At 49.0% G+C, this 25,846-nt stretch overlaps 2 protein-coding genes across 10 annotated transcripts in view; both read left to right on the top strand.

Moving 5' to 3' along the window:
* ABCC5 (ATP binding cassette subfamily C member 5) overlaps nucleotides 1–6,682 on the top strand; it is a 191,097-nt gene extending 184,415 nt beyond the window's left edge. For all 9 annotated transcript variants that reach the window (XM_082459941.1, XM_082459937.1, XM_082459939.1 and 6 more), the window contains 4 exons: nucleotides 1,121–1,199; nucleotides 2,230–2,343; nucleotides 3,003–3,167; nucleotides 5,214–6,682. In XM_082459941.1, the coding sequence (XP_082316067.1) occupies nucleotides 1,121–1,199; nucleotides 2,230–2,343; nucleotides 3,003–3,167; nucleotides 5,214–5,315 (460 nt within the window). In that variant the 3' untranslated portion in view covers nucleotides 5,316–6,682. The remainder of the gene's footprint in view (nucleotides 1–1,120; nucleotides 1,200–2,229; nucleotides 2,344–3,002; nucleotides 3,168–5,213) is intronic.
* Nucleotides 1–25,846, top strand: part of LOC309659824 (cytochrome P450 2J6-like) — a 167,945-nt gene that overhangs the window by 130,137 nt on the left and 11,962 nt on the right. Inside the window, exons 2-5 of the mRNA XM_082459977.1 lie at nucleotides 22,093–23,508; nucleotides 24,205–24,365; nucleotides 24,853–25,026; nucleotides 25,437–25,578. Of these exons, the coding sequence (XP_082316103.1) occupies nucleotides 23,223–23,508; nucleotides 24,205–24,365; nucleotides 24,853–25,026; nucleotides 25,437–25,578 (763 nt within the window). The 5' untranslated portion in view covers nucleotides 22,093–23,222. The remainder of the gene's footprint in view (nucleotides 1–22,092; nucleotides 23,509–24,204; nucleotides 24,366–24,852; nucleotides 25,027–25,436; nucleotides 25,579–25,846) is intronic.

Here is a 25,846-nt window from a genome sequence, read left to right as displayed (position 1 = left end):
CCAGTGCCTCTCAAGTAAAAAGGTGGGGAGAGGTCGCATGTTCTAAGTCAGGGGAAGCACACTTGCAAAGGGGCACAAGAGAGCAGGGCCGGTTAGAGAGTTGCCCAGGAGTCCAGAGATGGCGTGTGCCTGCCTGCGCTCTCCTCTGGGGCAGAATTCTGCGATAATGACCTGCTTGTGTTTGCACGCCTGGGATTAGTCTCCCCAGACACAGAGACGAGTGTGGATCAGGGCTAAGGTTCTCCCAAAGATTTTTCTATTTCCCATATGCCAACCATAATTTATGAGCAAAGCAAATTATACTTAATACCTTTCAGATTACTAGACCCACAAATGCGATGTTTAGGTCGAGACAAGACACCCCAAATTAATGCAACAGCCCACTTTCCACCCAATATCTGTTTCATCACCACCTGTTCACCCTCATCCTCCATGACAAAGAGCTTTTTCTCCTGTCTTTAACTCTTCCAGAAATACCTAGACCTGTTCTTTTGGTATCAATCTTGATGTCCTTGAGGCGGATACTGTTAGTACAGTAAGCAAGAATAGTCCCCAAACTAGTTTTCGGTGCCAGTAAAATCCTTCCTCTTGACCCCATTATGCTCAGCTTTCTCCTCTGCCTTCCTGCTGGATTGGCTCCTTTCCTGGTCGGCTAGCTGTTGAGACCCCTGCTCAGTGGCAGGGCTCTCACCCTGGCACAGCAAGAAGAAAGAGGGCGTTTTTCTCAGTTTATACATATGAGAGAGAGATTTTAACATGTATATGCATAGAAAAAAATCTAGAAGGATCTATGCCAAAGTGCTAACAGTGTTTGTTTCTGAGAGTCTGATAAGAAGTCATTAAACATACATTAGTTTTTGTTTTGTCTTTGTATGTCTATATCTCCTAATTTTTCTATAACTAACTTGTATCATTTACATAATAAAAATAATAAAGTTTTGTAAAGAAGAAAGGGAGGCTCATTCCTGCGACAGGCAGGCAGCAGCGCTCCCATCTCAGCCTCCCCCTGTGGCTGGATGGGGTTTGAGCCCCAAAGTCTAGACCTTTACCACAGTCAGCCTTTGCAGCATGGTCACGTACAGGTTGGATCCCTGAGAATTCCTGTTATGTTTCTCACTAGGTCAAATTTGGATCCCTTCAACCAGTACACTGAAGACCAGATCTGGGATGCCCTAGAAAGGACACACATGAAAGAATGTGTAAGTAAAGAACTGACAGAGAGCTTTGCTGGCATTTCAGGACTGGAAACACAGTGGTGCTGTGGTCACTCTCCAGCCTGCTCTGGCTGCCGCTGTCCAGCCCAGCCTTTCCCTCTACCTCCAGGATGTCTGTGGAGGAGCATTTTAGAGCAGGGCTTCCCAGGCATTTCAGAAGGGGCATAAAGGTTGTTATCTCCCGACCCTCACCTCCCCCCTTAGCCCCCTCCCATGGTCATATTGCCCTTTTTACTATCCATTAATTGAGAAGATATTAATGACAACCACTCAGAATTCAGTAATGCTTTAAAATCAAGTTCTATTCTTATTAACTGTAACAGTACAACATCTTTTTGAAGCATCTATATATGTGTAAGAGATATATCACTTATTGAGAAAGTGTGTGTATGGATTCACAGACCTCTTAGGGTAACTCAGCAGCCCCCCTCCAGGGGCCACAATCTGCAGATACCCCTGGCCTGGAGAAGGGTCTCTTGTGCTCCTGCACACAAGCCCAGGATCTCTTCCGCTAATTCAACTAGATCCGCTCTGCCTTCATCACCTTTATATTGGGCTTCCTCAAACAAGTTCACTCAAAGAATAGGTTCTATAGTTTATGGAAAGAAAGGTTTGAGAGCCGTGGGCCTACAGCTTTGGACTTCAGAAAGAGAGTAATTTCGTTTACCCCATTTCTCATTGCGTGACCATATTTTCAGAACCAAAAATGACAGGCTTTGGGGACGAAAATACTGGAATTTCTGGGACGTTTTGATGATATGAGACTAATAGAATAGTTTAGCTGAAATATGGAATGGCCTAGAAAATGTGGTCCTACTACGTGATCATCACACCTGTACCTTCTTTCTAGGTGAGCTAGGTTCTGGGCTAATAATTCTTTCATCTGTTTCAGAATAATTTATTTTTGCCACTGGATTTTTGACCAAATTTAGTTTCTTTTTTTTTTTCTACTTTCAAATTTTACTTTTTTTTCCTTTTTTTTTACCCTTCTAATCTCTACTTCCTTTCTCCCTAGATTGCTCAGCTACCTCTGAAACTTGAATCTGAAGTGATGGAGAATGGGGATAACTTCTCAGTGGGGGAACGGCAGCTCCTGTGCATAGCTAGAGCCTTGCTCCGTCACTGTAAGGTAAGGCAGTTTGGTGGGTGGCAGGGAAGGGGGATCAGCAGAGAAGCGCAGGAAGATGGGAGAACAGCTTTTGCCTGTGGCATGAGGTCCAAAGGCATTCCTGGCTCCGAGCCCAGTGGCACTTCTTAAAGAGTATGCCCAGAGATGTTTCTAAATTAACCTTGACACGATTTGGGTATATGGATATTTTGTTTGCTTGTTTGTTTTTATTTTTAACTTCCCTGAGCCTTCAGTTTCCAAGAGCAACTTGTTTCTAGCCACTGAGTAGTTGTAGTACTGGAAACCATGGATTTAAAACATTTTTAAACTGCAAGACATATCCAGGTCATCAAATCCAGTCCCCTCATTTTAAAACTGGAAAAGGGAGGTCCAGAAAGATTACTGTACGTGTTTAGAGTTACAGAGCAAGTGGGGCTAGTTTTTTGTTAGATCAGTATTTCACATATATCCTTTCATTCATGGAAATCACAGCAAACATAGGGGTTTGAAGTTATATCAGTTCTAAACAAAACAGTATTTTTACATATGCGTGTACCTATTTAGAAAAAACAACATATGGTGTAAAATTCAAATCATAAAATACATTTTAGTGAAACCCAGATTAACCAGAATGCTTAAGGAATTGGTCGGATCCCTCTTTTTCTTCTCTCCCCCGGCAGATTTTGATTCTAGATGAAGCCACAGCTGCCATGGACACGGAGACAGACTTGCTGATCCAAGAGACCATCCGAGAAGCATTTGCCGACTGCACCATGCTGACAATTGCCCATCGCCTACATACAGTCCTGGGCTCTGATAGGATCATGGTGCTGGCCCAGGGACAGGTACTGAGCCCCCAGGGGACCTTGGCTTGGCACGTGGCCTTGTCTGGGAGGAAAACTGGCCCCTGGCAGGATTGGGCAGATGGCCCTCTTAGAGTAGTTCTGAGCATTCAGATAAGCAGCCCTAATGACTGTAGTCTGGCTCCTTTTGGGCGGGATGCAGCCATAATGACTGTAGTCTGGCTCCTTTTGGGCGGGATGCAGCCATAATGACTGTAGTCTGGCTCCTTTTGGGCGGGATGCAGCCATAATGACTGTAGTCTGGCTCCTTTTGGGCGGGATGCAGCCATAATGACTGTAGTCTGGCTCCTTTTGGGCGGGATGCAGCCATAATGACTGTAGTCTGGCTCCTTTTGGGCGGGATGCAGCCATAATGACTGTAGTCTGGCTCCTTTTGGGCGGGATGCAGCCATAATGACTGTAGTCTGGCTCCTTTTGGGCGGGATGCAGCCCTCCCAGTCAAGAGATTGAGCTGGGAGCACTCTTATAGGGTTCTCATCATGCTTTACTACCTGTTCTTTTGTTGCTTGTAAACAGTAACATTTTGACTTAGGTCAGAGAGCACGTGTACTTAGTAATTCACTCACATGCACAAGAATTTCCCAAAGCTATTGAGACCAGCCACTATATGTCTGCTTTTTTTGGTTGTTTTTTTGTTTTTTAATTAATTTGTTTATTTATTTATTTATTTTTGGCTGCGTTGGGTCTTCGTTGCTGCGCGCGGGCTTTCTCTCGTTGCGTCGAGTGGGGGCTACTCTTTGTTGCAGCACGCGGGCTTCTGATTGCGGTGGCTTCTCTTGTTGCGGAGCACAGGCTCTAGGCACGTGGGCTTCAGTAGTTGTGGCACATGGGCTTCAGTAGTTGTGGCTCGCGGCTCTAGAGCGCAGGCTCAGCAGTTGTGGCGCACGGGCTTCGTTGCTCTGCGGCATATGGGATCTTCCTGGACCAGGGCGTGAACCCGTGTCCCCTGCATTGGAAGGCGGATTCTTAACCTCTGCACCACCAGGGAAGTCCCTATATGTCTGCTTTTTACAGTCATGTAGTGGTGCCCAACTTCTTGCTGGTCCCAGCTTTCCCACAATCTGGCCCCCCAGCCTTCTTCGTTACCTGCTATTTCCTTGCAGTGCTGTTGGCTATAAACAATCTTGAATCCCCTAAGCTTTTTCGCCTCTGTGTCTTACTCATACAGTTCCATCTACCTAAAATGCCCTTTCCTCTTGTTCCCTCTCCCATATGGATCTGCTTATAATCTGCCTATCCCTCAATAGAGCCAGTGTCTACCTTTCCCCTTATGGTGCAGGATGTCTGCTCTAGCACCCAACGTCATACCCTCACACAGCCAGTCCTAAGGAAGAACACTTTGTCCTTATGCCTGTCTCTTGGGCAGGACAACCTTTCCTAGAAGCACCCTAGGAGATGTCCCCTTCCTCTCCTTGGCCAAAGTTGTATTCCATGCCTTTGCCCTGCAGCAGGGGAGGCTGGGAGAGTATGTGTCCTCTCTCATGGGAGGCAGGTTCTGCCAGCATATCATTCATTTTCTACTGAAATATGATTTCCAGTGGCTACCTAGAAGTCCATCATAGGAATGGATAATTGTCTGAGTTGATTATACTGACTTTATACTCACTTCCCTATTTTCCCCCTGCCAACTAGGCATCCTGAGCTGTTCCTTTTCTATCCATAGGTTCAGATCAGCTTGCACAACAAGATGACATTTGCCTGGTATGCCTTTGACTTGAGCTGCAATTTTTTCCCCCTGCAGCTTATAGGACCTTGTTGATTGATTCCTTCATACCCAAGGCTGAAAGAATTGAGATGTATGTGAAGGAGGTCTGGAGGTTTTTCTCTCTAACCTTTCTCTTAACTAAACCCTGGTTAGTTGAAAAAGAAAAAAAGAACCCATTTGGGCATGACAGGGCTAGTTGAATTGCCACCTTGATTCCATCCTCAGGGGACTTTGGGCTTTGCCCCCCTTCCTGAGCAGTGGATCCTCTAAATCACCCCATGTGTCCCCGAGTCACATTCTGATACCGTCTCCTTCCTTTACAGGTGGTGGAGTTCGACACCCCATCGGTCCTTCTTTCCAATGACAGCTCCCGGTTCTATGCCATGTTCGCTGCTGCAGAGAACAAGATCGCCGTCAAGGGCTAACTCCTCCCGCCGCCGCCCAAGTCTCTTTTCTTTGGAGCATTGCCATTCCCTGCCTGGGGCGGGCCCCTCATCGTGTCCTCCTGCCGAAACCTTGCCTTTCCCGATTTTATCTTTAGCACAGCAATTCAGGATTGGCTTGTGTGTTTCACTTTTAGGGAGAGTCATATTTTGATTATTGTATTTATTCCATATTCATGTAAACAAAATTTAGTTTTTGTTCTTAATTGCACTCTAAAAGGTTCAGGGAACCGTTATTATATATGTATCAGAGGCCTATAATGAAGCTTTATACGTGTAGCTATATCTATATATAATTCTGTACATAGCCTATATTTCCAGTGAAAATGTAAGCCGTTTATTTTATATTAAAATAAGCACTGTGCTAAGAACAGTGCAGATTCCTTTCTATCATTTTTGTACAGTTTGCTGCACTAGAATCTGGTTTCACTATTAGACTATAGGAAGGGTAGCATATGTTCTTCCCCAGCTGGTTGTTTCATGGTGCCGGGTTTTCTGGGTGTCCAAAAGGAAGGCGTGTGGCAATAGCGGGCCCTCCAGTGGCCCCCCTGTCGCCTCCCCAGCAGCCACTCCAGGGCGGGGTGGAGCGGGGGCCACTGGAGGCCATGCAGAGCACCGTGAATTCTCAGGGCTCCTGCTTTCTGTCCTGTTGTCACTTCACTGTTTCTGTCGGGAGAGCGGTGGGGCGAAGTCCCAGACCCCTCTTCGCTCCCTCCATCAGAAATGAGAGTCGCCGAGACGTTCCTCGGTGAGGGGGGAGTGTCCTTCCTGCTTTCCTCTTTTTCGCTGCTGTTTCACAACAAGCATCGAGTCTGTTCCCAGTGTCCCACTGCCTCAGGTTCTTAACGCTGGCCACTGCACAGAGCTCTCTGGCCCCTCAACCCGTCAGTTCCGAACCCTGGAGCCCACTGCTGCTTTTCCCGGTGGTACTTCTTCCTTTGCCTTCATTTGCCCCACGAGCCCACAGTTCAGTGACAGGGTTCAGGATTTTGTGGGTCTGTTCCCCTTTCTCCCTGTGGTCGCCGCAGAGTCTCTTCCTCTCTCCAGAGTCTGCGACTTAAAGCAGCTCTTGCTCATCAGTGTCTCACACTGGTGTAGAAGTTTTTTGTACTGTAAAGAGACCTACCTCAGGTTCTGAGTGCCGTGTGGTTCGGTGTGTTCCCCGCAAACCCCGTTTGTGCTCTGGGGCCAGTAGCTCAGGTGGGCGTGGTCGCTGCTGTCATCCGTCCAATGGTCAGCGTTGCATGTCGTGACCAACTAGACATTCTGTCGCCTTAGCATGTTTGCTGAACACCTTGTGGAGGCAAAAATCTGAAAAAGTGAATAAAATTATTTTGGATTTTCTAAAACTCTCGGTGTATAAAATAATTCTCTGGGAGGGGAACAAGCGTCTTTGAATGGCTTCGGAGTCCCGGAGCCTCGGATCTGAATATCCAGCTGTGGAGTGACAGATGGGAGGGACCAGTAGCAGAGCTGGTTGGTTGCAAGGGGCGTGGAGCCCCGCTTGCCTGGAATCGCTGCGGCGGGCCTTAGTCCCTCCAGCCTGTGTTCCTGGGCATGGTCATCAAATCAAGCGCCTGTGCTGCTAATAAGAGCGGGGGGAGTGGGAAGGGATGTGGTAAGATGGATGGTTGTGGTGAAATACATTTTAAATGAAGTTCGTTGAGGGTTCTCAGCAATTCAAACAATATAATGGCCCTTTCAGCCAATTCATTCAGATTAACTCATTGAGAATTAAGTGCCCATTCGAAAGGGTACTCATTCTAGAGTTTCTCAATATCTCATGTTGAATGCAGCCAAGAAAGCGGCATTAAACTATTTGGTATTGGTTCTGCTGAGTCATCAGAAATCATATCGTAAACCCAGCCCTTTTTGTAAACCGGTGTCTTGAAAATTCAGGGGTTTGGCTGTTAAGTTAAAAATTCAGGGCTTCCCTGGTGGCGCAGTGGTTAAGAATCCGCTTGCCAGTGCAGGGGACACGGGTTCAAGCCCTGGTCCCGGAAGATCCCACATGCTGCGGAGCAACTAAGCCCGTGCGCCACAACTACTGAGCCTGTGCTCTAGAGCCCGTGAGCCACAACTACTGAGCCTGCATGCCACAACTACTGAAACCCATGCGCCTAGAGCCCATGCTCCTCAACAAGAGAAGCCACCGCAATGAGAAGCCCGTGCACCGCAACGAAAAGTAGCCCCCACTAGCCGCAACTAGACTGGGTGCAGCAATGAAGACCCACTGCAGCCAAAAATAAATAAATAAAATAAATTAAAAAAAAAATTCAGTTCCTCAGTTGTCACATTTCAAGTGCTCTTGTAGCCACATGTGGCCTGTGGCTACTGTACTGGACAGCGCAGACATAGAACATTCCCATCATTGTGGAAAGTTCTGTTGGACGGCACCAACGTAAGCAACCACTTTTTTGGATGCACTGGATTTACCCTCCAAGAAGGGTAACAAAAATATCGTATAATACTGCTTATATGTGGAATCTAGAAAGATGGTAGAGATGAACTTACTTGCAAAGCAGAAATAGAGTCACAGATGTAGAGAACAAACTTATGGTTACCAAGGGGGGAAGAAGTGGGTGGGATGAATTGGGGGATTGGAACTGACATATATACACTACTATGTATAAAATAGATAACTAATGAGAACCTACTGTATAGCACAGGGAACTCTACGCAATGTTCTGTGGTAACCTAAATGGGAAGAAAATCTAAAAAAGAGTGACTATAAGCACACATATGACTGATTCACTTTGCTGTACAGCAAGAAATTAACACAACAGTCTAAAGCAATTATACTCCAATAAAAATTTAAAAAAAAAAAAAAGTAACAAGGTCAGCAGAAGGAGCCCTACGTGGTTGTCCTAGTCAAGCTCACTGCTGCACGTGACACTAACTTCCCCTCCCTCAGTTTTGTTCTTTCATCTCTTGGGTCTCCTCCCACCCCTGTAACCTGCTTTGTCCCCTTAAAAGGAGGCATTTCCCTGCCTTTTGCCCTCTCCCTTTGCTCTCCTTGCCTGGATTCTTTCACTCCCACCAACACAAACCTTCAACTGTGAGCTTGACCTCTCTCTTTAGTACCAACCTCTGCTGCCTGCTGGGCGCATCTCCCAGGCCCCTCAAACAGCTTCTTGTAAATCAGTGCTCCCTGTCTTAATTAATAGCCCCTCTGACTTCCTTAAGTCTTTCAGGCTAGAAGCCTTGAGTTATTTCAGTTCTCCTGCCCCTTCCCAGTAAATTTAGCCACTTCCAGGTCCTATGCATCACCACTACCACCCCCTTCTCTCCTTCTGCCCTAATTTAGACTCACCTCCTTTCTTTTTTTAAATATTGTAGTTACAGCCTCATAGCTAGTCTCCCTGCCTCAGTGTCCTTCTCCAAACCACTGTATATACCACTGCCAAAACGCAAACCAAAATGCAAGTGGATCAAATACTTTATCCTCCAAAAATCTTCAGGGGACATTTGCCTGTAGAGTGGCCTATATTCCTGAGTTTGGCAGTCAGGGTATCCATTATTTGGCTCCAACCCTCCTTTTCTACTCAATATTTCCAAAAACAAGTCAATATTTTCACACCTGTAAGTCTTTGCTATTTTCTTAGCCTGGAATCCCTTGATCCTCTCTTGTCAAACAAAGCCATGTTTTTTTTTTTCTTAAACTCAGTTCAGATGCTATGTCCTCCACAAAGCCTTTCTCTTAAAACTAAGTTCCTCTGGGTTCCTACAACACTTTGCTCACAAATCTATTTTAAGGTTTATTTCCTTTTGCTCTGCATATTATGGTTGATTATTTCCTTATATTTCAGCCCATGAATATAAACTTGAAGGCAGTAAATCATCTTATTAAATATACCTTTAATTATAAGGTATATTTTGTATACCTTATAACTCCTGGCTTAAGTATTACGTTTTACATATAGAAGGTGCTTAATAAGTATGACACTACTTAGCTGACTCTTGAATCATGCCTTATACGTGGATGCTCAATGAATATTTGTTAATAGAAGCCAGTGTTGCAGACTTTTCTTTGTGGTCATGACAAAAAAGAATTTGACTTCTCGGGAATTCCCTGGCAATCCAGTGGTTAGGACTCCGCGCTTTCACTGCCGTGGGCCTGGCTGCAATCCCTGGTCGGCATTTGAGGTGTGGCTTAGTGATGTGACAGCTCCTTTCCTACCCCTTTCCTGATTGATCACCTAGACATAGGGCCTAGCATTGAGAGGAAATGAGTCACGGGGTGATGGGGGGCACACAGAAACCTTACCTTGCACTGATGGTTGCCTGCATGGTCATGAGACATATTTTCTAAATAACTTTTTTTCCTTATTATAAAAGTAATGCATGCTTTTTGCACAAAATTTGGAAAATGCAGATAGATGCAGTGAAGAAACCCAAAATTGCCTGAACCCTACCATGGCAGTGTGTTTTACAAGCATGGTTGCAACAGCATCTCCCATCTCATGGGCTTTCCTGCAATGTGACCTTGCTACTCTCCCATCAAGAGGTGGAGTCTTGTTTCTCCACCCCCTTGAATCTGCGTGGGCTCTGTGGCTACTTTAACCAACAGAATATGGTGGTGCTGTGCCAGTTCTGCACAAAGCCCTTTTGTGGCCTAGCAGCTCACACTTCCTGCCTCTTGGAAGCCAACCACCATGTCAGCAGTGCAGCTATCTGGAGACCAGCATACCGTGAGATTTACAAAGCACATGGAGGGTTCCTGGAGGATGAGAGAGTGTATGGAGATGGAGTGAGGCCAGGGAGTACCGAGACATCAGACATGTGAGTGAAGAAGCCATTTTGGAAGTGAAACCTCCAGCCCCAGACATCCCAGCTGAAGCCACGTAAATCAGAGATGAACTGGCCAGCCAGAGCTGTCCCCAAATTCCTGAGCAAAATAAAACTTTTTTAAGCCATTACATTTTGGGGTAGTTTCACAACACTGCTGAGGCATCCATCACCCAAAAATAGCCAGTGTTATCTTGTTGTATTCTTTTCTTTTTTTTTAAACAGGTTTTTTGTTTGTTTGTTTGTTTTTGGCTGCACCACGCAGCATGTGGGTTCCTAGTTCCCCGACCAGGGATCGAACCCTCGCCTCCTGCGGTGAAAGCACGGAGTCTCAACCATTGGACCGCCAGGGAAGTCCCTGGTTGTATTCTTTTTCTTTTTTTTTAACGTTTTTATTGGAGTACAATTGTTTTACAATGGTGTGTTAGTTTCTGCTTTGTAACAAAGTGAATCAGTTATACATATACATATATCCCCATATCTCTTCCCTCTTGCGTCTCCCTCCCTCCCACCCTCCCTTTCCCACCCCTCTAGGTGGTCACAAAGCACCAAGGTGATCTCCCTGTGCTATGCAGCTGCTTCCCACTTGCTATCTATTTTACATTTGGTAGTGTATATATGTCCATGCCACTCTCTCACTTTGTCCCAGCTTACCCTTGCCCCTCCCCGTGTCCTCAAGTCCATTCTCTAGTAGGTCTGCGTCTTTATTCCCGTCTTGCCCCTAGGTTCTTCGTGCCTGGTTGTATTCTTTATAGTTTTTTCTAAACATGTATTTTTTTCTTTTTAAAAAAATTATCAAAAATACTATGTATGCATTTTTGTTAGAAATCCAAATAACACTTAAACATAAAAATGTAGAGAGTAGAAATGCATCTTAATCACTCCCTACAAAAAAGGCAACCACTGTTAATAATTTGATCTATATTTTTCCAGGCATTTTTTAAAAACACATAACAGCATTATTCATTTAAAATATAATTCAGGGACTTCCCTGGCAGTCCAGTAGTTAGGGCTTGGCACTTTCACTGCCATGGCCCCAGGTTTAGTCCCTGGCCGGGGAACTAAGATCCCACAAGCCTCATGGCACAGCCAAAATAAAATAAAAGTCATTAAAAATAAAATTAGGATAACTTACATATACAACTTGTATGATCTCAACTAATATATTATGAACATTTTCTCTTGTCAAATATTCTTCAGAAACATGATTTTAATAGTTTTATAGCATTTTCTTGTAGAGATTCACTTATCTGTTTCATTCAAAAAGTATTTACTGCGCATCTAGTATAAGGCAGACACTGTTCTAAGAACTGACAGTATAGTAGTGAATAAACAGAGAACATCCTTGCCCTCATGGAGTTTACATCCTATTGGGAGAACAGGCAGTCAGTAAGATATATGGAATATTAGATAATGATAAGGACCAGGAAAAAAAAAATAAAGCAGGGAAGGGCACCAGAGGGTAAAATTATAGAGAGGCTGTCCAGTCTCACTGAGAAGATGACTTTGACATGCTTTTTATATGAACAATCCAATTTTTTTTTTATTTGGTTGCACTGGGTTTTAGTTGTGGTAGGCAAGCTTCTTAGTTGAGACTCATGGGCTCCTTAGTTGCAGCATGCAGGCTCCTTAGTTGTGGCATGCAAACTCTTAGTTGCAGCATTCATGTGGGATCTAGTTCCCTGACCAGGGATCAAACTCGGGCCCCCTGCATTGGGAACATGGAATCTTATCCACTGCGCCACCAGGAAAGTCTCTAAACAATCCAATTTTGATGGATATTTAGGTTGTTTCAGTTTTCATTTTTCCATGTTGTCTTTAAATTTGATTTTTAAAATATTTATTTATTTATTTTTGGCTGCGTTGGGTCTTCCTTGCTGCACGTGGGCTTTCTCTAGTTGTGTCGAGTGGGGCTACTCTTCGTTGTGGTACGCGGGCTTCTCATCGCGGTGGCTTCTCTTGTTGTGGAGCATGGGCTCTAGGCGCGCGGGCTTCAGTAGTTGTGGCACACAGGCTCAGTAGTTGTGGCTCGTGGGCTCTAGGCACATGGGCTTCAGTAGTTGTGGTGCACGGGCTTAGTTGCTCCGTGGCATGTGAGATCTTCCCGGACCAGGGCTTGAACCCGTGTCCCCTGCAATGGTAGGCAGATTCTTAACCACTGCGCCACCAGGGAAGTCCCTAAATTTGATTTTTAAAGGCAATTTCCACATCACCATTCTGTCCTCTCACAGCTTATAATTCCCTGAGTCCAAGTAGATAGTCAGAGTGTGCTAACTGCTGTAACAAGCCAAGCTTTCAGCAGCTTATCACAATGACCCCACCCCTGTCACAGAGCAGTGTGGTGCTGGGAGGGGGTGTGAGAGTCACTCGTGAACCCAGGCTTTCTCCTTCTGGTCATTCTGCCAACCTCTAGGCTTGAAGTCCTCAGCCAGATCCTCTGTGTGGGCTAGTAAACCAGGGAAGAAAGAGCATGGAATGTTGAACAGGAAGTTTTTGTGGGCCAGACCTAAACATAGTATATATTACTTCCACTCAAATTCCACTGGCTAGAGCTCACTTCTGTAGCTGCACCTAGCTGCAAGGGAGGCTGGGCAATGTCTAGCTGTGTGCCCAGGAGGCAAAAACTGCTTTGAGGACAAAACAGCTTTGGTGAACATCTAGCCACTTCTGCTGCAGGGAATTAGTGACCCGTTGGAGCCTGTTTACAGGTATAGAAACAAAATACTAGTCCCATAAAATCCTCATGTCTATTTCATAATAGGTATTGATTTGTTGTATTTTAATTAAGGTTTTAAACCTAATAAGCTTTCTAACCTATCAGTGCTGTCACCTTCAACAAGGAAAGAGAGTACTCATATTATCTGAGAACCTGTGTGCCAAGCACTGTGGAGGCGCCTGCAATATGACCTTATTTAATTTTCTCAATTATTGTACTAGGTAGGTGTTCTTAAACACATTTTGCTGATGAAGAAACAGGTCCATGAAGATTAAGTTCTCTCGGGTCACACGTCCAGTACGTGGTAAATTACATAGAATTCAAACCCAGACAGTTTGATTCTAGACTTCTAGTGGTTCTCTTGCATCTTATGACCTCAGCCTCAGTTGCTTCAGGAATAAATGCATGTGCTGGACCAGATGGTCTCTAAGATTTCTTCCAGCTCCAGTTCTGATTAATGTGGATCAACAAATATGTCCTGAAAAACCTGGGTCCTGGTAACCTCATTTGAAGCATAGCTCCAGAACTGTGTCCATCCCTCCTAGCTCCCACGAGGGAGATGGTGTGTATTTGGAGGCAGGGGGTCACCTCTTTTCCTGGGATCTTCTCCGTATCCTGCTGCTGTCTCTGACCTGGGCTCTGGCAAACTCCCACCCACCCCCTCCGGTGGACTCAGCATAGGAAGACCAAGCCAGCTGCTGCCTAAGTGAGAACTGTCAGAGCTTGGAATTGGTCTCCCACAGCTATGGCACAGCCGCCTTCCTGAAGAGGAGCCCCATCACCCACCCAGGACTGGCCCAGTGCCCGCCAGGGAGGACTGTGGGCACACGGTTGCTGGGGCCAAGACACTCACCTTGCCCAGAACAGTTCTAGGGGCTGAGGGACACTGTCCTGATGAACCTTTTGTGTCCTTGACAAAGAATCTAGTGGGCTGTGGTCCTGGGGCCATTCTGTCCACTGATGACAGAAAATGTGTCAACGGGCCCACTTGGGGTCCTCCCCTACCTCACCCCCATGGGCCTATGAGAGAGGCCTTCCCTCCAAGCTCTCACTTCTCCTTCCCATGTTATTGACCCAACTATCTCTTCCCTCCCAGTTTCCCAATACCTGGACTCTAGCTTCCTCTGGATTTTTTCCTTTCCTCCCAAAATATTTATGGAGCACCTATTAAGTGCTGGGCACTCTGCTGGCCACTGGAGACCAAAAACAGACACATGGAGCTCACGGCTGAAAAAGAAGAGAGACTGAAACAATGTGCTCTCTGTAGCTGTCTCTTTTTCTCTCCCTCCTTCCTCCTCCGTGATTCTCCGCTCTTGTTCCAAGCAGCCAGGCTCTCTCATGACTGGGGAGGTGCCTGGACCCGTTCTGGCCTGGGTTGTACAGACACCCTTTCCTCCTATTGGCAGTGTTCTTTACCTTGGGGTCATGCGTTCTCACCTTGGGTGTGGAAAGGTCTGAAGGTCTAATATAAGGATGTGAACCCGGGGCTGGTGCTAAAAGGCCAAAAAGGCCTCTGGGCCTTGGGCCTCTCTGAGACCGGCCACAGGAGTTCTCTGCACCAGACTGTCCAGACTAACCCACCAAGCTGCCTCACAGAGGGCAAAGCCTTGAAGCAATCTGTGGAAGGGTTTTTGCCTAGAGCATCCTTGGTGGATATTTCCTTTGGGAGCCTGGCAGCTGGTCAAGATTGTAGGTGCTCGGTCCTGGCCACCCACCATGTGATACAACTGTTGGCATTCATAGTTAGATAAGCAAAACAATGTTTGACTAAGAGATGTGATACTACCCATTCCTAGGTATGATCGGATTCTCCCTGTAAATCACGCCACCCTAGGCGAGCCATTTTGTACTTACAGAAAGACCGTCGCTCCTCTGGTTTCAATTCTTTGTCCTTGGTCAGTACTAGAGTCACTCTCAGAAATGGACCCATGAGGAAAGCTGCTGCTCATCTTCCAGAAAATTTCTGTTGACAACTTGGTCTACTAGATAATAGTCCACACAGTAAATCCCTTTCAGAATTTGCTATTGGGAAAATTCTCTGCTTCTCAATGGGGATTCTGGAACACGTGGTGTCTCCACTCTTATTCTTTTTTTTTTTTTTAATTTTTATTTATTTATATTTTTATCTTTGGCTGTGTTTGGGTCTTCGTTTCTGTGCGAGGGCTTTCTCTAGTTGTGGCAAGCGGGGGCCACTCTTCATCGCGGTGCGCGGGCCTCTCACTGTCACGGCCTCTCCTGTTGTGGAGCACAGGCTCCAGACGCACAGGCTCAGTAGTTGTGGCTCACGGGCCTAGCTGCTCCGCAGCATGTGGGATCTTCCCAGACCAGGGCTCGAACCCGTGTCCCCTGCATTGGCAGGCAGATTCTCAACCGCTGCGCCACCAGGGAAGCCCTCCACTCTTATTCTTAAGCTCAGGCACTGTAAGTACATTTGTCTCCGTCTACTTCCAGTGTCCTCCATAAGATTTTGGGTCTTTCCTTTTGACTGTTTAAAATATATTTAATATTTTTAATGAAAAACTTCCATAAATCTTGTTTGCATAAGAGGAATAGGCTGAGTATAACGAAAACATCGTTCTGGTTTGATGAATTATTCAACTACCCCCGGAGCTCCGTGAAGGCAGAAGGTGTTGGGTGTGGGTGTGCCCGTGTGCGTGGGGAGGGTGTTGGCTGCCCTCTGCCGCGCTCTTCAGACACCAAGCCTCCTCCTGAGCCCTGGGATCCTACTCCTGGGGCACAGCAGTGGCACGTGGGAGTGTCTTTTGTGGCCCCACTCCCCCTCTCAAATTTAGGTTGAAAGAGAGCCACTCCCTGTGGGAACTGGAACGCTCAGCAGAATTCTCAATGCCAAGATCTCGAGATCTCGTTACAGTGAGACATCACATCATCATTTCCCCGCCTGCAAAGCCTGGAGACTTTCGGAGTCGGAGGCTGTAGGGTGTTCATGGGGAGTGGTCAAACTGGGATACTTTGGAGAATGAAAGAGGCACAATTAATGTTATAATGTGCAAAGCATGACATGTCCTTTAGGGCCGGCCGTTGCCCCGGTTGCCTGGGTATGGTCTCTGAGTCTGACCCTCCTTCAGTTAGGGATCTGTGGGTCTCCCAATCTTCCCCAGAAATAGCTCCAGTTCTTTGGGGACTTCATCTAACTGTCCGGAGGCCACCTGTATTTTTTCCCACTCACTCCCAGGAGGCATAAGGCACATTGTGCAAATTCAACACAAATGTAAGAAGTACAAGTCCCTCTCTTTGTTCATGTGTACGGAGATAAATTTAGGGACCTCTCCTCCCTCACCTCTTCTTATTTCTTTTATCTCTAGTGGTCTCCATACCTCCTTATTTTTGTCTCCTCCCCTTCAGAGTGGAGGGAGAGGTAGGGGTGGGGCTACAGATAGCCCAAACCTTGCTGGAGTGGGTGTGGAGTGGAAGTGAGCACGGATTAGGCCCAGGTTTGGGTAGATCTAGAGGTGGGAGGAAGCAGCCTTTTATCTGGAATCCATCACATTGCAGGGAGCAGTCTATTTTGGAGAATACCTCCTGCCTAGGGCACAGGCCCCTTGGTTGAGGCTGTGATATGCTGTCCATAGCCACTGTTTCTCCAGGGGCCACAGAAGGGGGTCCCCCTGGATGGGGGAGAGGAGAGAAAGGAGGAGTGGAAAAGGCATCTCAGTTCTGAAGAAGGAGCTCCTGGCTGCAGCATCAGACGGGATGCAAAGCCAGACCTGGGACCAGCCTGGGCCCTGTGAAGGAGGCCTCTACAGCTGCATCAGAATCTCTGGAAACATGACTGGCTCAGGGTTTCTCACTTTTGTTTTTCTCTTGGCCTTTAGTAAACTCCCTTTTGAGTATGTTGGCTTGTCCCAGCTGAGAGGCAGCTGTGGAAAGAGAAAACTGAACTTGGAGACAGAAAATCTGGGTTAGAATTGTAGCCCTACCACTTTCTTGAGCAAATCAGTTCACCCTTGCTTTCTTCATCTGTAAAACAGAAGCAATAATGTTACCCAAAAACTGGGTTCGCCTCCTGGTGGGTGTCGAGCCAAAAGATGCAACCAAGCCAAAGAGCAGGAGAGGAGAAGGATTTATTACTCGCAGCAGGTAAGGAGAACACCGGGATCTTTCCCAAAGCAGTTTCTCCCCAAACAGCAAAACTGGGGGCGTTTTAAGCTAAGTGCAGATGCATATTCATAAAGGGGCCTGGGCGGTCTACAGAGTCCAAGCTTTAGTTGATTGAAGTCATGAGGGTCAGAAAAGGTCAACATCATCATCCCTTAGGTTCCAGTTGATCTGGTGGTTGAGCCCTTCAGGCTAATGTTTACCGTCGTAACAGAACTGGGAGTCTTGACAACCGATATTACCTTTGCTATTTTTACTTCTCTTGCCTGATAACAGCTGTTTGTTTCTGCATTCTTTTGTTCCCTTAAGATCGTTAGTTATTAACAATCAAGGGCCAGCATTGTGGCCAGGCTTAGGTTACAAAATGGCTTAGGTCAAAAATGGCTTCTTTTAAGTCCAGAAAGCCAGGCTTGCTTGGTTTTCTTTCTCCGGGGATCCCCTACCTTACCTGCTTATAGTAACATCCATCACAGTGTCATAGAAAGCACTGGTTTAGGAATTTGATGGGCAAATACCTCACACAGGGCAGGTGCTCAGCCAAGACATCTTTAGTTGATTTGAGTTGTTCCTAGAGGAAGAAGAGATAGGAGTCTGAGCTTTGTCCACCCTTGGCTTAGAATTCTAAAAAGGAAACAGGGAGCCCTATGGCCTGGGTGGTGATGGTGGCTGGAATCATAAGGGGACCATCTATGAAGGTACGACTTGAGGGTGGGCTACCACAGGATCAGACACTCTGCATGGGGACGTCCCTCTAGGTTGGAACCATGTGGCCCACGTCCACCATCTTATTGGGGAGCCCACACCTCACAGTGTAACACTGAGGGCCTTGGCCAAGCAACGAGGAGGGGGCTAGTGCCCTGGGGCCTCTGTTCCAGGTCCTGGACCTGCCATCCCTGGAATCTGATTGCAGTCTGGCCCTGTGTGCTGTGTGTGTCTCTCTTCCAGGAGCCACATCCCACCCTCAGGAGCCAGAGGGAGGGGAGGAAGTTTGTCAAAGTTCAACACACTTAGGAATGTTGACCAGGCAAGTCTCCCATTAGGGGAATAAATTTCTGTGTCTTAAAGAAAAGGCTTCAAATGCTATATCTGATTTTGAGGAGGCTCTGAGAAACATTCCTACCTAGCCAAGATACCCAGAATGTAGCTGGACCCGAATGAAATGTTGTCAGTGGGTCACAAGACAGATGACCGACCCATCTTTCTATCCTACGACAATCTCCCAAACCAGAGTCACCATCACAGCCACTGCCCAATTCCCTGCATCTGTGCAAAAGCCTCTACTAAAACCCTCATGACTGCCAGCACCACCCACCCCAGCCATCCCCAGAATACCATCCTCATGCGCCCAAACCACCAAAACCATCTGAGTTAACTCAAAGGCTGCAACGGTGTACTAGGTTACATGTGAGATATTCCAAGGTCTCCACACTGCAGTGGGGGAGAGAAGTGGGTAAAGCAGAAGTCTAGACGTGTGTGGAAGGACCACCATGGAGGAGCTCTCATGCAGCGGACACTGGTGTGCTCACACAGAGGAAAGTGAGCCATGGGACTGGCCTGGGGGGCCACCAGGTCCTTCTGTTAGTAAGTCCACGTTACCTAATGGCACCTTGGGACTCTGAGCGATCGGGTGACACTGTTGGAGAAACCCAAAGAAAGGGAGACATGACACCTGCCCTTAGGACCTTGTCATATCGTGGAAGAGATGGAGTGGACACCCATGTAGTTAACAGAGCCAAGGCAAGAACAAGGCCAGGACCACTGTGGGAGACGGTTGGGGTGTTTGGAGGTAGTGGATAGAGACCGGTGAGGTTGGCTAGAGAAGCATTTCGAGAAGTGTAGGCTCTTAAGCAACAATTTGAGGAAGAAGGAACATGACGTGTTGGAGAGGGGAAGGCAACTTATAAAAAGCCTTTTGGGCCAGCAGTTTTGTGGAAACTGCAGCAGTAACAGTATTTGTACCAGCATGTACATTATCCACAAGCACTTTCATCTCACGTTGTCTCAGCTCATCCTCCCAACAGCCCTGTGAGGGGAGGATCCTTGTCATCACATCCAGCTGAGAGAGGCCTTGAAGACAGATGGAACTTCTAGAGGAGGAGGCAGGGGGCGGGCCTCCAGGCAGAGGGAACTACATGAGCAAAGGCATAGAGATGGGGAAGGACTGGCTGTGTGGATGGAGAGACTAGTGCAGGGTTTCCATATGCAGAGTGAAGTCTGAGAGCTGTTCATCAGTGGATGGACCATTCATCATTTTTGGCTGTTACGAATGATGCTGCTGTGAACACTTGTGGACACGTTTTGGTGTGAACGTGTGTTTTCATTCCTCTTGGGTATACACCTAGGATTGGAACCGCTGGATCATGTGCTAATTCTATGATTAACCATTTGAGGAACTGCTAGATTGTTCCCAAAGCAGCTGCACCATTTTACATTTTCTACGGGATTTCTTGCCCTCCAGCTTCTAATTGGATTTGACCAATGGGAGGCACATTACATTACAGACATCAGAGGGTAGAGCAGAGTGAGGATGAGGTATTTATTTTCTGCAGGATTGCCATAAACCAGCTGCATCTCACTAATGAAGGCCAGAGCTCTTGTCAATGATCCACCGAAGTCACTGGTGGGTCTCCACCAAACTAGGGGCTCCAGGCTCCTCTGCTGATGTCTCTGTCCCTTGGCTTTTAAAAAAATTGTGGTAAAATATACACAGTATAAAGCTTACCATTTTAATCTTTTTTTTTTTTTTGGCCACACCGTGCAGCTTGCAGGATCTTAGTTCCCCGACCAGGGATCCAACCTGGGCCCCCTGCAGTGCAAGAAAGGAGTCCTAACCACTGGACCACCAGGGAATTTCCCACATTTTAATCATTTTTAAGTGGACAGTTGAGAGGCATTAAGTGCGTTCACATTGTTGTGTAGCCATCACCCTCATCCATCTCCAGAGCTTTTCCATCATTCTGAACTGAAACTCCACACTCGTTAATCGATGCCCCTCTCCTCTCTCAGCCTTGAGTGGGCAGGGCTCCCCCGCGTGGCTACCCTGGAGCACTGCACCATGCCTTGTGGTTCCACTAACTCCTGCCCACACACCTTTGTAAATCTCTCTTAACCAATCTTCAATTTACTCAACTTGAGTGTACCATTTATCTCCCGCCACACCTGGTACAGCAACTCTCCGAGGCAGTGCCTAAAATTATCATCACCATTGTACAAATGAGAAAACCAAGGCAGGGGGAGGCTGAATAACTTGCCCAAGGTCCTCATCTAGTAAGGGGAGAACTAGGATTTTGACTCAGCAATCTGGCTCCAGGACAGCTGAGATAAAAGCAAAGGCTACAGAATGTGACAACTGACAAACACGAGGATCCCGGGCAGGTGAAGAGTCCAAGCTGACCAGAGGCTGGAGCGGGGATGGGGGTGACTGGGAGGCTGGTGAGGCCTCCAGAGAGACTGTTTAGCACCTGGGCAGAGGGGAGCAGGAAAGATGAGCCCGGTCTGCATCATGCTGAGCCAGAATAGCGTATCCCGAGGGGAGACACCGCCGCTGCCAGTGGTTGCCCCATCCCCGCCGAGCTGACCTAGGCGGTCGGCTGAGACTCGCAGGAAGAGGCCGAGAGGACCTTGACTGGGGTTGAGCTCCATGGGTCAGAGGTGAGGCTGCTCTGGGAATGAAGCTCTCCCAACCTGTCCCAGGCCGGGGCCCTGTGGCCCTGCTGAGTAGCCGGGCCTGGGTGTGACTGGCGTGACCAAGTGGATTTACTTCACTGTGAGAAGACTCCTGGGATTGCCTCCCAACATGACACTGCCTGATTGTGCTGGGATAACAGCGGAGGTCAGACGGCGCTGGAGAGGAGGGTGGCCGGACAGAGCTAAAGAGAAGGCTGGAGCGTACTGGCAGCCCAGGGCTGGAGGCAAAGGGGTGAGGGACGTGCAGGCCCGAGATGTTCTCCCTGCTTAGCGGGCTGGCTTTACTGGCTGTCTCCTTCCTGCTCCTGAAACTTGGCACCATCTACTGGGAAAGGAGCCGCCTTCCTCCTGGTCCTTTCCCCTTCCCCATCCTTGGAAACCTATGGCAACTAAGCTTTCAGCTGCACCCAGAGACACTTCTCCAGGTAGGGAATCCGTCCTGAGTTGGACGTCCTGTGCCCTCTGGAGGGGTGGGCACACGGACCCTCCCTCTCAGCCCAGGGACACTAGAAGCAAGGAACTGGGCTCAGACACGCGTGGGGGGGGTGAATCCTGCACCTGCCACTCACTTGCTCTATGACCTTGAGCCTCAGTTTCCTCATCTGTCAAATGCAGGGTTGTTGGGAGATTGCAAACATTGAATGTAAAAACTTTGCACAGGGACGTCCCTGGCGGTCCAGTGGCTAAGGCTCCACGCTCCCAATGCAGGGGGCGTGGGTTCGATCCCTGGTCAGGGAACTAGATCCCACATGCCACAACTAAGAGTTCACATGCCACAACTAAGACCTGGAGCGACCAAATAAATAAATAAATAAATATTTAAAAGAAAAAAAAAAACTTTGCACAGAGGTCACCCAAGAGGATTCTGCGGCAGAGCTCCACTGCCAATGTAATGAGGTGGAGAAAACTCTTTAACAGGACTCTGCTCCAGGAGAGCCCTGTTTGTGGCTGGAAGGAATTTTCTGAAAAGCCACTTGGGATGGCAACTGGGGAGAATGGGACCCCCGAGGGCACACTCAAGTAGCACTGCTACACCAGGCCCCCTTCTAAGGTGGGTGGATCCCACCAGTGGGAGGGTTTTGTTGCCCTGAGTGGGGGGTTTGAAATCCGGGCCAGAGCTGAATTATTGCTGAGAATTGGAGGGCAGGAGACAATTCCCTTCCCCATGACAATGCTCAGCTCTCATCAATGTTGACTAACTATTTTATAAAATTCTGGTTGAAGATTCTAGATGACCATGATCCCCAGGATCCTCATGTAGTAGGAAAAGCACTGCACTGAGAGTCGGAAGACCCGGGTGTGGAGCCCTGGTCTTTTGCTTTCTTTTTTGGCCTCCATTTTCTTTCTGTTTTTCTTTTTCTTTTTCTTTTTCTGGCCACACTGTGAAGCTTATGGGATCTTCATTCCCTGACCAGGGATTGAACCCACGCCCCTGGCAGTGAGAGCGTCAAGTCCTAACCACTGGACCGCCAGGGAATTCCCTGGCCTCTGTTTTCATAAACTAGAGATAATGATACCTACCTCGCACACTTATACTGAAAGTGCACTAAAGTAATCTATGTAAAGGCCACACTGGACACTGAGCCCTGAAGAAAGTATCGTTATAATTGACTATCATCTGTAAAATGGGTAGAGCATACCCACCTCCCAGGATCGTTGGGGTCCAAACCAGATGCTGTGTGTGTAAGTGCTGGGCCCTGACTATTCTACGTGCTCAGGGAGCCTGTGATGTGACCCCAGCTGGCACTAGTGCTGGCTGTGGGAACCCAGGGTTTGGCTTGTCTGACGAATGGGGTGGCGGGTGCACTGAGAAGGTGCACCTGAGGTAAGTGTTGGGTGCGAGAAGGTGGAGATTCATGCCAAGAGGAAGGTGCCCAGGAATGGGGCCAGCTGAGCTTTCTCTGCAGCCCTGGGACCCTGTCTCTCCGCAGCTGGCCCAGGCTCACGGCAACGTGTTCACCGTGTGGGTGGGCCCGACGCCTGTGGTGGTGCTGAGCGGCTTCCGGGTGGTGAAGGAAGCCCTGGTCTCCAACTCGGAGCAGTTCTCAGGCCGGCCCCTCACCCAGCTCTTCCGGGACCTGTTTGGAGAAAGAGGCAAGGCTGCCCTGTCTGCGGGGAACGGGGTGGCTGGATGGAGACCGCACTCAGGAGTCCGCTGGGGTGACCCAGAACTGTTAGCAGGGAGGAATCTGCCAGGAGGGCTCGGGTCTCCTCAAATGCAGCTGTGCGAGGGGAGGGGCGAGCATGGGAAGGAACCAGCTCTGTGACCGGGCGAGGCAGCCTCGCTTTCGTCCCTCAGTGTGCTCATCTGTTAGATGGGGATAGTGACTGCTCTCGCCTCCCGGGATGTGGGGGAGATTAAGTGAGCCCCACAGCCAAGAGTGCCCAGGACAGCGCCTGGCTCAGCACATGCCCTTCCCCCCGCCTCCTCCCCTCCAGGCTCCGTCCTCCCTTCCCTTCTTTATCTCCTCCTCCACTTCTTGTGGGGATTCTTAAAGGCAAAATCAGGTTGGCAGCTTGGGAGGAGGGCATAGCTGAGCCCACCTTGATGGCACCAGGCTCACGGACCACACAACCCCCAAATGCCCCTCGGTCAGAGCACCAGCCCCGAGCTGATTGGGAAGGCTGCCCAGCGGTCTGCTCTCCCTGCCTGGGTGAGAGCCAGGTGGCCCTGGCCTGGGAGGCTGGGACGGGCTGCTGACTGTCCCCCAACCCGGGCCCAGGGGTCATCTGCAGCAATGGGCACACGTGGAGGCAGCAGAGACGCTTCTGCAATGCTTCGGGAGCTAGGCCTAGGCAAGCTGGCACTGGAGCTGCAGTTGCAGGGGGAGGCGGCAGAGCTGGCAGAGGCCTTCCACCAGGAGCAGGGTAAGGAGCGGGCTGGGGCAGGCCCACCCTAATCCCTCCACAACAAACAACCACACTTCTGCAAGGAGGCTGAGCCCTCGGGGTGGGGGGGGAATGTGTGTATAAAGGCGTGGACCCTTTGCGGATCCAGTAGGGGATTTGTGCTACATCAATAAATCAGGAGTTTCTGTAAGGTGGGCAAGTGGGCAGACACAGGCCCAGGAACGTCCAGTCCATTGAGAAGCCTGAAGCCCTTCTCTACAGGTGGGGAAATGTCCTCCCTCAACACCTCGAGCCTTTTACACCACAGACCCTTTGCACATGCTGTTCCCCCTCTGGAATGTCCTAATCCACACCCCTTCCCTCCCTGTGAGAAACCACTGCTCCTTTCAGACCTGGCTGACATCACCTGCCTAAGAAGCCCTCCCCAAATCCCAGGCACAGCTGGCCCCTGCATCCTTTGTTCCCAGCTGGGACATACCTGCCCCACGTTCTAGTGTGTTTAAATGGGTCTGTCTCCCACACCTCTCCCTGCAAACCCAGTGCCTGTCACCAAGCCTGGCTCATAGAAGTTGCTCCGTAAGCATTTGCTGAGTGAATGACTGAAGACTGGGAATGAATGAGTGATGCAATGAGTGACCGTATACAGACTGGATGAACACTCAGGGCAGTGCTCTTTTCGCCTCCTCACCCTGAGCCCTGCCCCTCTGCTCTCAGGTAGACCCTTCGACCCTCGGGTACACATTGTCACGTCCACGGCCAGAGTCATTGGGGCCCTCGTGTTTGGCTGCCACTTCCTCTTGGAGGATCCCTTCTTCCAGGAACTGATTCAAGCCATCGACTTTGGCCTGGCCTTTGTCAGCACCATTTGGCGCAGGGTAAGCTGGCCCTCGGGGAGGCAGGTGTGCCGACCATTGGACAGCTGGTGGCCCAGGGCAGGCAGGGGCCTCAGCCAGGGCATAGCAGGGAGGGTGTCAGGTAGGCAGGAGGAAGGCCACGGGGCCTGATTCTGGGTTCTTCAGGCAGCCTCTGCTCAGCAAAATGACGATTCACAGCATCAAAGTTCCTTTATTGTGATTGAGCATGGAAGTGTGGGCAGGGAGTAAGAGACAAGTTAAATCCCCTTAAATACAGCTATCTGGGCCTGCGACATCCTAGCTGAGCCCTGGATCCAATCTCCGCTACTACTGCTTTCATTACTGTCTAGATTACTTTAGGAGTGTGGAGAGTTTCCAGATGACGAGCAGTCCTGGGATGCCCATGTCAGAGGTCCCAGACCACTTTGGTGCCCTCAGCACCATTCTGAGCTGCCCTGACTCAGGGTCAGCACCTGAGCAGCCCCTGGGCGGGCCTCTTCCCCCACAGCTGTATGATCTGTTCCCCTGGGCCTTCCGCCGCCTCCCAGGCCCCCACCAGGAGATGTTTAGGTACCAGAAGGCTGTGCGGGGCTATATCTGCCGGGAGATCAACAGACACAAACTCAGGACACCTGAGGCCCCCAAGGACTTCATCAGCTGCTACCTGGCCCAGATCACTAAGGTGGGCCTGAAACAGCTGCGGAGGGAGGGAGGGAGGGACGGAGGGGGCTGTCTTCCCGGCTGCATCTCATTTCAAGGCCACGGCCTCAGTTCCTCATCCTGGCCTCAGTTTTTCAGAGCACGCTGAAGCAGCAGCTGTTCGGGTTTTTCCCTCCCTATCTTTTCCCAGGCCAGCGCTGGCTCCTGCAGACATGGGTAGGGTGGGAAGCAGGGGACCTGGCTGATGTCAGGGCAGTTCCCCCCTCAAAAGTCAGTGCAGTCCTGGGACTCAGGCCCTTCTGACCCCAGAGGAGTTCTGGTCCCACAAGTTTAGGGACAGGCCAGGCTCAGTCAGGGAGATGCCAGGGCTCTGTGAGAGGAGAGCTTCAGACTCGGAGCTGCTCTCCCCACCGCTCATCCCCCACCCACCAGGCCACGGACGACCCTGTCTCCACATTCAATGAAGAAAACCTGATCCAGGTGGTGGTCGACCTGTTTCTGGGAGGCACTGACACCACGGCCACTACCCTGTGCTGGGCACTCATCTACATGGTCCAGCATGGAGCCATCCAGGGTAAGGGGGCCGTGGTTACACCCTGCTGACTGCCCCATGCCCATTACCCCTGCTGTGGGCTTCTGGGCTGGAGGAACCTGTCCCCATCACTGTCTTTGGTCTGTGGCCCCAGGGGTGGGTCCTGCTCTCACTGCTGTGGTGTAGGAGGTGTTCATGGCTTTGAATCAGATGGAGGGGCTGGGGGGTGGGGACTTCTAGTCCCACCCTGCTACTTACTGAGGGATCCTGGGTAAGTAATTCAACCACTTAGGAACAGTGTGAAATGAGG

This window comes from Balaenoptera physalus (genome assembly GCF_965194825.1).
Source record: "Balaenoptera physalus genome assembly, chromosome: 4".
Classification (NCBI taxonomy): domain Eukaryota; kingdom Metazoa; phylum Chordata; class Mammalia; order Artiodactyla; family Balaenopteridae; genus Balaenoptera; species Balaenoptera physalus.
This window is presented reverse-complemented; position numbering and strand designations above follow the sequence as displayed.